At 37.5% G+C, this 14643-nt stretch overlaps 1 protein-coding gene and 1 long non-coding RNA gene across 3 annotated transcripts; one reads left to right on the top strand and one right to left on the bottom strand.

Moving 5' to 3' along the window:
- Nucleotides 1-415: 415 nt before the first annotated feature.
- On the bottom strand, nt 416-9523 carry LOC129277705 (oocyte zinc finger protein XlCOF6-like). Its single transcript, XM_054913854.2, has 3 exons — nt 9413-9523; nt 7131-7241; nt 416-6160 (listed from the first exon to the last, which is right to left on the bottom strand). The coding sequence occupies exons 1-3, from the start codon at nt 9495-9497 to the stop codon at nt 3774-3776; spliced, it is 2583 nt and encodes an 860-aa protein (XP_054769829.2). The 5' UTR covers nt 9498-9523; the 3' UTR covers nt 416-3773.
- Nucleotides 9524-11200: 1677 nt separating this feature from the next.
- LOC135156806 (uncharacterized) lies at nt 11201-14029 on the top strand. 2 transcript variants are annotated; one of them, XR_010295852.1, is made up of 4 exons: nt 11201-11226; nt 12699-12795; nt 13187-13306; nt 13780-14029. It is a non-coding gene; the product is annotated as an uncharacterized LOC135156806 (long non-coding RNA). The 2 variants fall into 2 exon arrangements; XR_010295851.1 differs by lacking the exon at nt 11201-11226 and having other exon boundaries at nt 12697-12795.
- The last annotated feature ends 614 nt before the right edge of the window (nt 14030-14643 follow it).

The following is a 14643-nucleotide window of genomic DNA, read 5'->3' as shown; positions in this document are numbered from 1 at the left end:
TATTATTTGTATTTTATCATGAAATGAAGAATCCAGTTTATTTCGATTTGTGCAAATTTTGCAATACGAATTCTTCATTGTATCGCTATAATAGCGATTCCACATGTTCTTGGAGTAATCAAACCTAGTTTCATATCATAATAAATATATCATATTTCATGGAAAAGAAGAAAGAGTGAATGAGTGATGTCATCAGTTCCCTCATGTGCATACCAACTACGATGTGCATATATATGTTTTGTGAAAATTAAGCTAAAACACAAACATAAAAAACTTCTAGACGTCCATTTTGAAGAAATTCTCAGCATGATGCTCTAACAAGTTTTCTCTAATTATTCAATAGTTTCTTCTCTTCTTTTTTTGAGGTGGGGGGGGGGTTGACAAAGCCTTAAAAGAAATTACAACATTCATGAGATTTAATTTGTTGCGTTATTTATTCATGTACCCTGCACAACACATGACCCACATGAGATCTGTGCGGCTTATTGGTCTGCAAACATATTAAAACATAAAACAATGGATATGTTCACTATTTTTCTGTATAGGAAAAAAAGAATCTTTTTCCATAACTTGTTCATTCGACTAAAAAACTATAATTAACTTTGTCTTTTGGAAGGAATATGGATGAAAATAGGTAACTGTACAAACGTAAATGATCAAAAGAGACTATATGTGATAAAAAAATCTTGAGCACACGGTAGCAATGAATTTACAATCAATATAAGATCTTTAACTTGATAACATGCTTGATAAGACTACAGGATAAGACGAACACTTCTTTCAGACCTCCCCTTTCTTTCAAAATGTCAATCACATGTAACCTTTTTTCTGGAATTCTACTCCTTAATGTTAATGATGTAAACCACTTCAATTTAGGTTTATTATGTTGACAGTCCGTTTTATTTAAATATCTTATTATTTTTGAACTGCCATGTACAAATATTTTGAAAGAAACAAATGAACTATAACAAGTGACCACCATATACTTTATTCTGGCAAAAAAACAATGGTAAATTGCCAACTCGTCCACTCACCACATTGTCTACTTTCATTTAGTCTAATGCCATTCCGTTCATCAACACTTCGTCTAACAACCATTTGGTCCAATCATCACTTCATCTATCACCATTTTGTCTATGACCATTTCGTCTCATAACCAGTTGGTCTAATATCCATTTCATTTTCATTCATTTTGCACAATTCAACACTTCGTCCAATTAGACCAAATAGTATATGGACTAAACGGCCATTGGACGAATTGGCATTAAACGAATTGGAAATAAACTGAAAAAAAACTAGCTTGTCAATGCACTGAAAACCTCTAGAATTACGAGTATTAACCACAACTGACATACTCAACTTGAAAAGTACTTATAAAAAAAATGATAATTGGCATGAAAAGTAACCAATGGCTACAGGGAAAAGCTTCATGAAACAAAAAGTGATTTTCACTGTTAAAATTGGTCTGAGCCAATCAGATGCAAGGATTTCAGTGGCTTGCAACAGAAGACAATAAAGGTCATTAAAGGTCACAAAAAATTGTGTTAAGATTGTTGTCAGTAATTAAAACTTAGATTGATCTCAAATTGCAAAAAGAAAAGATAGGAATTGAGATTAATTGTTTTTCAAGACTAATTTGAATCTATCACAACTTCTTGCAAGATAGTCCAAACTTCATTTCCACTTTACCAAGTCAAATGGTCATATATTGAACAGAGCGCTCTAGTTATCAGAGTGACTATGATCACGATGACCCACATGTGTAGTTTCAGATGCAGACCAATCACATGTGGTCCTGTAAGAAGACAATATTTGTTAACTTTGATAAGCTGTTCAATATACAGCTAAAAGTTAGTATAACAAAGAACAGTATTAAAAGACATTTCAAAGGGTCTATAAGTATAAACAACAAGGACAATCATGACTTACGGAAAATGTTTCTGCTTCCTAATTTTAAGCCAAAATCGGGATTTTGCTACATCTAGTTTAAAATGGTTCCACAGTTCCATATTGAACACTGGTCACCAACAATGCTCCTAATATCACACAATGATGTAATTATGATCAATGTTTCTCCAAAAACACAGTTCCTGAAGAAGCAGAAACACAACATCAATTCTGAATGCGTTTAAAAGACGTCTTATAAACATGTTTCCACTTTGATGTAGTCCCAACACAGAATGAATGAGGAAAATAAAGATATTAAATACTTATGTACACTGTAATTACTGAGAACCTATAAAAGTTTAACAGAATAAGGCTTATGCCTGAAATTACCATCTATTTGTCAGTTCTTGAAATGTATGTTTCATGAAAAAGTTAGTTGTTACAAGTTTGTATCGTATCTTTAATATTATCCTGAGAATTAAAACAAGTGGAATGCCTCTGGCAGTCTCGCCTGCATTACGCAATTTAATATAGCATCAGTGCTAACTTTGAAAACTACTATAAAATAATCATTCACAAAAACACCATTCATATAATGACATAATACCTTCATTGACCATAAATGACATTTGAACGGTGACTTAAGACTTGTCAACTACACCCATGTCCACATTTCATTCACTCTATCCATAAACTTTCAAAGTTATGATGGCAATTCAACAATTACCCCAGCATGGCCTAAGTTTATTGACCTTAACTGACCTTTGACCTTGGTTTTGTGACCTGAAACTCACAGGGGATGTTCAGTGATACTTGATTACTCTTATATCCCAAGTTTTATGAACTAGATCTATAAACTTTCAGAGTTAGGATGGTAATTCAACAAATACCCCCAACATGGCCAAAGTTCATTGACCTTTAATGACCTTTGACCATGGTCATGTGACCTGAAACTCGTACAGGATGTTCAGTGATACTTGATTACTCTTATGTCCAAGTTTTATGAACTAGATCCATAAACTTTCAGAGTTAGGATGGTAATTTAACAAATACCCCCAACACGGCCAAAGTTCATTGACCCTAAATGACCATTGACCATGGTCATGTGACCTGAAACTCGCACAGGATATTCAGTGGTACTCGATTAACCTAATGTCCAAGTTTCATGAACTAGATCCATAAATTTTCAAAGTTATGATGGTAATTCAACAAATACCCCCAACTTGGCCAAAGTTCATTGACCCTAAATGACCTTTGACCTTGGTCACGTGACCTGAAACTCGAGCAGAATGTTCACTAATACTTGATTAACTTTATGCCCAAGTTTCATGAACTAGGTCCATATACTTTCAAAGTTATGATGTCATTTCAAAAACTTAACCTTCGGTTAAGATTTTGAAAATAATTTTCCCAACATGGTCTAAGTTCATTGACCCTAAATAACCTTTGACCTTGGTCATGTGACCTGAAACTCAGGCAGGATGTTTAGTAATACTTGATTAACCGTATGTCCAAGTTTCATGAACTAGGTCCATATACTTTTTAAGTTATGATGTCATTTCAAAAACTTAACCTTAGGTTAAGATTTGATGTTGACGCCGCCGCCGTCGGAAAAACGGCGCCTATAGTCTCGCTCTGCTATGCAGGCGAGACAAAAAAAATAGCCTTAGTTAAGTTTACATACATCATGGACCTATTGTAATAGGTCCATGCATACATTTACTAAACCAGGTTCAAGGTTCACTGACCCAGTAAAAAGGACTTTTGACCGGAAGAAGTTTAAAGCTACTTTAACTAATGATTGTGATAACTGAATTGTACATCATTCACAAGGACTTTTTCAGAATACTTCCAAGAATACAAGGCAGATGTATTCTGGAAGTAAATCATGATTTCCTTTCATTCAAGAATGTCGTCCACATCAAAAGCATTTCGTCATCTCTGAGCAGAACGGAACATTTCCGGAGCTTTACGGGGCAATGCGATTTCAAGGTGGCAACGAGCGTTGGGGCTTCGACAAACTCCTCTGGTTTTTCTTCAGGCTTGATATTTGAGCTTTTTAGTGGGACCGAACATTTACTGAGACGGATAAAGCATTGAGATTTAAAGATGCCATCGAGATTTGGGGGTTCAGCAAGTCCTTCTGGCTCTTCTTGTCCTTCTGGCTCTTCTTGTCCTTCTTTGTAAGGTTTTGTACCGCAGTTTCTGAGCAAAACTGAGCTTTTACCGAGATTCTTACCGCATCGAGTTTTCAAGTGGTTACTGAGTTGTGAGAGTCCATAAAATCTCTTTTGGCAAGATGAACATTGATAGGGCTTGCTCCCAGGATGTCTTAATCTTCGGTGAAGACTGAGATTTTTCTTGCTGGAACATCTGCTGGGGCAAGATTCACATATGTACGGCCTTGCATGCCTTCTGATATGACGATCCAGAACCTTTTTGAGATTGAAACCTTCACCACAAAGGTGGCATTTGTAGGGCTTTTCGGCAGTGTGCTTTTTTGCAATGTGGTTATTGAGGCTTTTTTCCTGAGCATATCTTTGGGGACAACTGTTGCATTTGTACGGCTTTGTGTGCGTTCTCAGATGGTCCTTCAGGCTTCCTTTTTGGGTGAACTGTGCCCAACAGAGCAGACAAACATGAGGTTTTTCCCCATTGTGCGTCGTCATGTGACTTTGAAGACGGCATCTGCTGTAAAACTTCTTGTCGCAAACCACACAATGATGGTTTTTCTCATTGCGATGGACTCTGAGATGACTCGCCATAGCAGGTTGCTGAGCAAACTCCTTCCCACAAATTGGACACTTATAAGGCTTTTCGCCCGTGTGCTTTCGCACGTGACGATTCAGCAGACCTCTCGAACTGAATTTCTTATCACAAAGAGTACATGGATAGTCTTTCTCGCCAGTATGTGTCAACGTGTGCGTCTCCAAATAACTGCTTTTTCTAAAAGTCTTGCCACAGTATGAGCATAGAAAGGGTTTGTCTTCAGAGTGTATTTGTTCATGTCTCTTCAGGAATCTTCGGAAGTAAAACTTTTTGTTGCATTGTGAGCACTGGAAGGGTTTCTCCCCAGTAGGCTTATGGATGGATCGTACATGATATTTCAGGTCGCTAGGATGCCCATATCTTTTATCGCACAGTGAGCAAGCATATGGCTTCTCTCCAGTGTGGGTTCTAGCATGACTGGTGAGACGGTGCTTTTCATAGAATCTCATTCCACAAACGGAACACTGATGCTCCTTCTCTCCCGTATGTCTCTTTACATGTCTATTCAGCTGTTGCTTCTCATAAAATTTCTCACCACACTGGTCGCACTGATGCTGCTTATCCCCACTGTGGTATTTCATATGGCTGTTAAGGTAAGCCTTATTCGCAAATTTCTTTGCACAAACGGAACACCCGAATGGTTTAGTATCAAGATGTTTTTCCCTCGTGTGGGCAGCAAGTTTGAATCTGCTCGGGAATACTTCACTGCAAATCGAACATGCAGGTGTATGGCACCTGCTACGTGTTTCGCCAGGCTTTCCTTCACCGTGCTTTTTAAACATGTGAGTGTCAAGACCGTTCTGCTGAACAAAGCTTGCATTGCACCTGGGGCATTTGAAATAAATTCGTTTAGAATCATGCTTCTTCATCATGTGATCTTTTAGGTGCGACCTGTTGAGATACTTTTTATCACAATGCGGGCATTGCGCAACATCCTTCCCGCTGTGTATTCTCAGATGGGCAACAAGTGAACCTTCTTTGAAGAACCCTTTTGAGCAATGATCGCACTGAAACGGCTTCTTCCTATCCTCCTCATGGGCTTCAAGGTGCCGCTTCAGACTACTCTCATGTCTGTATTTCTTCCCACAATGTGAACATTCGTACCATCGCGTGTGGAGCTTTTCATGCATATTCAGCGCAGACTTATACGGAAATCTCTTATCACAATAACTGCACTTGAATTGTCGATCTTCGTAATCCATGTGCTGCCGTTTGAAGTGCAAGTCAAGTGCGGATTCCATGCGGAATGTTTTCTGACAGACTGTACAGGGAATCCAGCCAGTGTGGGATCTTGTGTGTGCGACAAATTGAAAATAGTGGGAAAATCTTTTGTCGCATTGAGGACACTCAAAGGGTTTCCCTTTAGTGTGTTTTTTCAAATGATTAGTCAGAGCGCCTTTACGAGAGTATGCTCTATCACAGTAGGAGCACTGATGGTTATTCTTTCGCAACACATCCATGGAGGTCTCCTGACCGCTTTGTACAGGGTTGCCTACAATGGCATCTGTGGATGGAGAAAATTATACTTCTGGTAACATCACATTTCACTGTCCAACAACTTACATGTAAGTTTTAAAACAAGCATCATTAAAGATTTGTGATAACTGCATTTACAAAAGTTGGAAGGTGATTACCATGGTTCTACTCATGTATTATTAATCACAAATTTGATATACATGTAGTCACACAGTAAACAAATATTTTATTGAGTTGCAAGTTTAACATTTGCCAGTCAGGAGCATACTCTTCTGTAAGCAGCAATGGGTCTTTGGGTGATTGGATTTTCCCCCAAAATGCTCACAATAGCCCTGGCAAATTAAAACAGGGCCCCAAAAATTCCCCATGTCGCAGATTTAGGCAATCGGTTGTGAAAATTAGTCCCACGACAGTAAAACACAAAAAATGGCCTGATATACATATAAATGTATGTTCAGATACAACGGGAATACTCTTTATTCAATTCGACATAAAGAATGTGTATGCCTCACAACACTTTATAATGTGGCGGATATATTGTACACAGGGGCGGATCCAGGATTTTCCAAAACAGGGGGCAATTTTTTCGGAGGAAAATTTTGACAAGCCAAAAAGAAAAAAAAAGGTTTTAAACCACAACTAAAGGCTATTTCCTACCCGAAAAAATTTGACAAGCAACAAAAAAAGGGTCTTCAGTTTCAAAAGAGGGGATACACCTCTGTTTTAATGGCATTTTTAAATTACAAATTTTAACTTTGTTTCTCAAAACCGCATGAATCCGCGCCTGATTATACAGAATGTGTTGTTTGATTAAATAATATAAAACAAATTTAGATGAAAATTTATTTAGATGGGTGCCCAATCAAAATAAATATATGTTTGTTTAAATACTTGTTTATGTATATAACACAATTTCTCAAGCAACAATGATCATTCTATATATTAAGCAGTTAGGGAAAAATAACCATCATTGTACAAGAATAAAATGCCATAATTACCATGATTTTCAACTTGATCGACTTGTTTAGAATCCTCCTCGTTTTTAGCTTTCATTGAGACTGGGAGTGATGTTTTCTCTTCTCCGGCTTTGATGGTCATTTTCATATCACCTACAAAACAAGGATACCGATGATCAGTAAATTAAGGTAATTCTATGTGTTTTAGGCCCCCATGCCATTTGTACATTTTCAAAACAGAATCTGAAAAAGACAGAAACGTGAACTTGTCTTTTCTTTGAAATCTGATAATTTTCCCCGGGGCTCTCCTTCTTTTTATGAAAATAATCAATATTCATTACTTTATATAAAACCCAATCATGAGCTAAGATATTTACATTCTTTGAGCACAGGTCTAATTTAGTGAAATATTTGAAATTCAATTATATAAAATATTTTCTATATAGTGTTTTAGTGACCAATGCATCAAAAACACATATCTTTGTCTGTATCATTCGCCCAGGAGAGAGTATTGAACAAAGGATCGAAATCCCCAAATATCCCATGATTCCCATCGACTTCTGTACAAACTTGCTGTTCAATATGGTAACATACTGAGCAGTCTATTGGGTATGCATGAAAATGCATCAATGTTAAAGGACAATGAAACTCTTGGAGCAAGTTAGCTTTTGTGAAAGCAGAAAAATCAAAGAATAAGATCAACAAAAGTTTGAGTAAAATAGGACTAGCAATAGAAGAGTTATGAGCATTTGAATGTCAAGATCACTAATGCTATGGAGATCCTCCAATTGGCAATGCGACCAAGATCTATGATGTCACAGATGAACAACTCTCCCCTTTTGGACACTGAAAATATACCCCAAAACATATCTTTTTGCTCATTCTAATCATATGACAAACAATTAATCAATGATATAATGTTGTGAAACCTCTGTACTTGTCCTCTCACAAAGAGAACACATCACCTTGTGATAGACTCTATACAAGTGAGAATATAAGTGAAATAAGTACTAAAGTAGTGAGGGAGTTGTACGTGTGTGACATCACAGATCTTGGTCGCATTGCCAATGGGAGGATCTACATGGCATTAGTGATCTCAATATTCAAATGCTCATAACTTTCTTATTATTCATTCAATCTTCCTCAAACTTTCAACAATATGTTTCTTTGATTTTTCTCTTTGATATGGATTCAGCTGGTTTCAAGGGTTTCATTCTCCTTTAAGCTAAACATATTCATAGAGGCTTTAGAGCTATCTGTAAGTCAATCACACTTTTATGATCAAACTGACCATGAAGTGAGGCCATATTAACTGATTGTGATCAGTGACATTATTTTCTCGGTCAGTTTTTTTTTTTTTTTTGGGGGGGGGGATAGATAATAACAATTAAATTGGACGGCTTTATTTCATGGAATACCAGAAATACTGTTGTTAGGACCAATATTGCACTTGTCTGCAATTTGTGCAATGTTGGCTCCAACTGTTTAAATATTTCTGGCATCCCATTGTGAGCCATCCAGTCTAATTACATTACATTACAGAGAAGGGAGAATAATAGGCAATCCTGTATTTTAGGGGTTTAAATTATTTTAGGTTGCTAACTTCAGGCTCCACGACCGACGGTAGTTCAGTAGTACAGTGCGTACATACGTGCCGGGTATGGTGGGCCGTTAATGCCATTATTATAGGACTACTAGTATACAGCTATGTAGTAGATGTAAAGTTGTATTTACCAATGGGGTATCATGCGATATATAGGGGCCGGGGGGGGGGGGGGGGGGTGGTATAGATTAGAATAACGGTATACCTAAAGCCGTCGGGGTGTCACGTGACCTGGGACTAGTCATGGCCGGGCCGGGGGGGGGGGGGGTATGCAATGAAGAAATATAATGCCATGCAGCATGCCTTGGTTTTAGGGGGTTTTATTATTTGGGGCATAATAGGGATAATAATTAATACTATAGGGGGTATATCTGAGCACTTATGGGTGAAGGATGAAGAGTATAATGGTATATACCAAACCAACGGTAATCAGCGTTACTTGTCATGGCGGGGGGGGGGGGTTATAGAATGAAGAAATAATATTAACGGCCCGCCATACCCGGCACGTACGTACGCACTACTGAACTACCGTTAACAGCGGTAGTGGAGCTGTCGCCTGAAGTTAGCAACCTAAAATAATTTAAACCCCTAAAATACAGGATTGCCGAATAATAACCATTAATACCCTACTTAATTGGATACAACCTCAATCGCTTGTATTTGGTTTTAACAAAATTCAAAATATAGTAATCCCTGCAGGTGTTTTAGTACATGTATATACCTTCTTTATTTGTTGAGTGCCCGCATCCATTATCGGCAGGTGTCGGTTTAGAGGTATCCTCCTTTATTTCTTGTTTTACGTCCATGATCGACTGCAAAGCAAAAAAACATTACTGGTAAAAATACAAACTGCACTGATGATACTTTTTTCAACACGAGTCAGCAGTCTACCACATTGGCAAACTGAACATTCAAACATCCAAACAACACAGCATAGGCATTGTCTAATTTACATCATATGAGGGTGACGGATGCATTCGCCCCCATAAGTTCATAAGTTCATAAGTTCATTTTATTTGGCTTCCAACTTTGAGTTTGAATACATGACAAACATATAAGTGTGTATGAAACAATGAGCAGAGTACATGATAAAACATACAGGTATACATAAAACAGAGTATGCAGAAAACATTGTTTTTAAATACATTATACAGCTTAAGACAGAAAAGAAATAATTTTAAAGGAAGACAAAGAGACCTAAGTGAAGCAATGCTTGTAAATTAAGGTTCCTCATTACGAATTGAAAGAACATTGGATAAACAACACAGAAATGGCAATATAATATAATATGATAACTAAAGAGAGAGGCGGGCTGGGGAGAGAAGAGGGGCACATTTATGTACAAAAGGAACAAAAAGGGGACATGAGGACAAATTGAATGCTTTGGGGAGGTACCTTTGGGGCAATGGAGTTGCCCCAAGATCTGTCATGACAATACATTCAAGAATGATTAGATTTAGAAAATCAATTTTTGCTTGTTCCATAAAAAAGGATCTATATACATCTAGAGAGGTTTAACCCTTGAACAGAAAGAAAAAACCTCAAATTGCCCCAATGGCAATGTGGAAATAAAATAGCCCCCCCCCCCCCAATAATCTCCAACTTGCTGAGTAAGAACAGCACCACACCATCATGAACATCATGCCCTACAAACTAGCCCTGACCTGGGAGCTCCTCCTTCACCCCTGGATTATTTTTTTTTGGGGGGGGGGTGGGAAGAGAAAGTGGGTGGGGATTACTTTGTCTTCGAAAACACAATACAAGTTCTGCTTTTCAATTTCATATTAATTAATCTAACTTGTTGACGGTTTCGAGGAACATTGGAATTGGGCTACCTCAACCTCAAGTGATGTTCGTGTAGCCCGTGCAGGCTCCACTCCAAGTAGTGTGGAGCCTGCACAAACATCACTTGAGAATTGGGCATGCTCACCTAGCCTAGATGTTCTGGTGGCAATGTTGTATGCAGCATGTAGCGTGGCTGGAGTGCACTCAAGGGTTCATTACATGCCGCCGCGCACAGAAAATTCAAGCCATAGAAGTCGTGTGTTGTGGACCCAAGAAGTGAGATCCCAGCACGCGCGACCCACTAGTTAGAAATCCACTGCCAAACGCGGTTCGTGGTGCGAGGTTAGTATACTAATACTAACCTCGCAATACGTGTGAGTGGGCTGGAGTGCAGTGCCAGTGCTAAGCGCGCGCTAGAGAGTGTGCAGTGCAAAGACCTTATAATATATTACTAGACCGAAAGCTGCGTGCGCGTTCAGCACAAAACAAACGAGATTAGGCTCCGCCTACCGCGATCATTTGAAGACAAAAATAAGCCCTCATTGACATTCATGAGCATGAAGATATTCATAATCCGGCCTTTTCATTGGCTAAGAGCGTCATTAATACGCGATTTCCCCGATTCTTTGTCATCGATACTAGTGGGATCGTGTTACAGAAATAATTATTCATTTGACCTCATTACGTCATCTAATTTATTCATTCTGAAACTTTTCTTTCCACACACAAAATGGACGTACGAACACTCCGGTGAGTACGTATAAATTGATATAACCACATTAATTCAGTGGATTATTTACACATTTCACACTGTATTTTGTGATCTTAGGTTATTTCTTTAACAAATTAGAGAGTTTGCTATCATTCTTCTGTTAAAGGAAAGCAGAATTTGGTCTTTGAAATTGAAGTTAGATTGTCATCGTCGCCCAGTGCAGCCTGTATGTTGCTTGCAGTGTATTTTGTACGGGCTCCTAGCCGGCTGGGAATCGAGAGATAATCGGGCTGGTTTGGTTCACCTCAAACAAGGACCAACCCACGATTGATTAAAACAAGAAGAATGAGGCTTCTTTTTGTACACTGTAACGTTAGATCTACAGGGAGATCTGCATCTATCTTCAGTAGATCGAGACTCAGTCAGGAATAAACTGTGAAGCGGAGTGTGGATGAAAATACGCCTGTCATTGTGTCAGGCCTCACTTTGTTTCAGATATCAAATTTATTTTGCATAACTTCAGGCTTCTGCATTTAGCCCCCACCATTTTAACTCTTATTGTTAATGTTATTCATAAATATATAGACTCGGTCTTAGAAATAACATGCTGCTTTGCATGTTTGTCTTATTATCAATACATCTATGACCTAAATCTTCTTAATCCTATGCCCTACTTACTTTATAAATTATACTTAGATCTAGGCTACCGTACCGTACTTTACTTTTATTTATGCATTGATGCTATCAAGAGCTAGGCCTACCTAATTAAAATCTAGTCTAACTTATACTTTCCCAACCCTCGATACTTACCCCCAGGGCTTCTGATCTAGGACTAGGTCTGTAATTTAGGCCTAGATCTAGGTCTGGGCCTAAACGACTCCATTTACATGTACGAGTATGAGTGTATGACTGTCAGTGGACCAAGGAGTCGGACTAGATCTAGATCTACTCTCGGTCAATAATGGCAATGAAGTCTTAGCCAGGAATAAAAGTCAAAGTCAGACATCAAAAATTTCTAAACCGATATAGGGTTTAGAACCGAATCTTTACTTTCTTGGTCTAGATAGATCGTGAGTCCATCGTTAGTCTAGATCTAGACCTAATTTAGATACATGAACGAGACTCAATGCTGTGCGACAGCATTGAGTCTCGTTGGACTAGATCTATACTTTCTTACAAATAGATCTAGACCTAGTGCATGAGATTATGAAATTATGTTAAAATCTAATGAAATAAGATTCGGAAATAAAAAGATCCAGATTTTTTTTTTTGGGGGGGGGGGCAGACATGTGTAAAAATTTAGAGAAACCTAAAATTCAGAAAGCGAGGGCCAGAAGCGACCAATATTACCTAGGGCCGTTAAATGCATTTTCTAAAGTAAAATTGAAGGATGTCATGCAATTCTCTTTTTGATGAAGGTTTTCACATTTCAGCTCTTACCCAAACCCCTCCCCCTATACGGCCATGAAAAAGATCACTTCTTATTATTGTTCTCTCCTTTCACAAACAGGTTAAGTTTGAAGAACAAGAAAAACAGTAGAGGTCTACCTATATGGTTCAAGATGATGATCATAAGTGCATGCATCATTTTGCAGATTCTCATCCAGGTATAAAACTTAAACTAACCCATACAAAATTACAGATACATTACATGCATTGAATGTTAACCATGTTTACATTAAATAAAAATAATCTGAGCCACAAAGAGGTAGGATCTGTAATGAATGTACACTTCTTAAATATACAGGCTCTCGAGTCTAAAATAGAACCAATGCCAAAAGTTATGTACCTTGGGCAAATTTATAAAATAAGGTCATGTCCTTGATCTACTAGTAATTAAATGGCCTTTTTATTTCCTATTTGTTTATAAACAAAGCAATATTTATTTTTCATATTTTACCAAATTCATTTTATGCATTCTTTAGTGTGATATTCATATTTCATATTTGTAGATTAACATTTTTTTAAAATCTTGTTATTTTACATTTTGTCCAATAGGATGATGCAGTTTTACAATTTTCATGGAGGTGATTGATGATGATAAATAATTGGTGAAGTAGGCCTAATAGAACAGCGACTAGACCACAAAGAGAAATACAACCTACAGCAGTTATATGAGTGAGTTAATTAGTGAATATTTTTAATAATGGAGGTTGTTCACATTTTTTTGGCAACAAATAGACCTGCCTTTGAAAAACCCATTTCAATTTTGTTTTTAGATTATAGTTAGTGTCGTTTTTAATCACAGATCAAAATATTCTGTGCAAAAAACATATCAACTTTAATTCTGACTATTTATATAATTTACATATGTTGATTCATATTCATATTTATGAGAAATCTCTGGCATTTTTTCATAGAGTACATGTAGTGATAATGGAGAGTGGTATGTAAACTGCATAGAACAGGTTTAAGTGATATGCTTTATAGAAGTACAAGTTTATAATTAGTAGAAGTAAGATTTCCTGTTATGTGTTGAAGAAACATATATATGTATAGTCTCACTTTTCTTAAAACATTTGAGTTTCATAAATCACGACAATTTTAATTTAAATTCATTGATTTTCTTTCTCTATTTTTTCAATCTGCAGGCCAGGTGTAACAGATGTTTTCATTCAAGAAATCCAACAATTCAACATTGAAGAGTCTGACTTAGGAACCACTTGATGAAGATGGAAAATGTTTTTTTTTCCAAGTCCAATTTTTCACAAAAAAATAATTATTATCACAACCCCAAATTCATGAAGTATGAAATTTCTTGTTGATTTTCATTAAAACTGGTTGCAAAAGGAGAAGCTATAAACATACAAATAGGAGCGGCGGAGTGAAGTTGAAAGTGGGGGGGGGGGGGCATAGGGAAAATGCTGTATTACATGAAATTTTAAAGAAGTTGCGAGCGAGCAAAATTTTGACATTTTTAAAAAGAAAATCTAAAATATTCAGAATGATATATTTCACCCTTTTCTTTCCTTTTCTCTTTTTTTCTTGGTCGTGATTTTTTTTTTTTTTTGGGGGGGGGGGGGGGCAAGAGTCCTTCAAGCCCCCCTCCATCTGTACGAAACTGCTTATATACCCCACTCATGAATTATTAAACTTAATGCACAAAGGATTTCCTTCATAAGTATATTATCGAAATGAGAATATTGTTTTCTTGTTTCAAAGGGCAATCGTCATGGTGACCATAAAACGGGTCCTTCTCAGGTGAAAGGGGCACAGAACAAGTTCTTTAGGAGCACTTTTCTTGGGTAAAAGGGGGCAGTGATTCGAGAAAGGGCACTTACAAGAAGGCAAGGGGGCACTCTTTTAACACATGAAACGGGCCCTCAGATGAAAGGGCACAGAACACGTTCCGGGGGGGGGGGGGCATTTTTGGGTTAAAAAATTGCATACAAGGAAGAGCACTTGGTAACACCTAAAACAGGTTCTCGTCAGGTGAAAGGGACACAGTACACGTT

This window comes from Lytechinus pictus, chromosome 15, assembly GCF_037042905.1.
Source record: "Lytechinus pictus isolate F3 Inbred chromosome 15, Lp3.0, whole genome shotgun sequence".
Classification (NCBI taxonomy): domain Eukaryota; kingdom Metazoa; phylum Echinodermata; class Echinoidea; order Temnopleuroida; family Toxopneustidae; genus Lytechinus; species Lytechinus pictus.
This window is presented reverse-complemented; position numbering and strand designations above follow the sequence as displayed.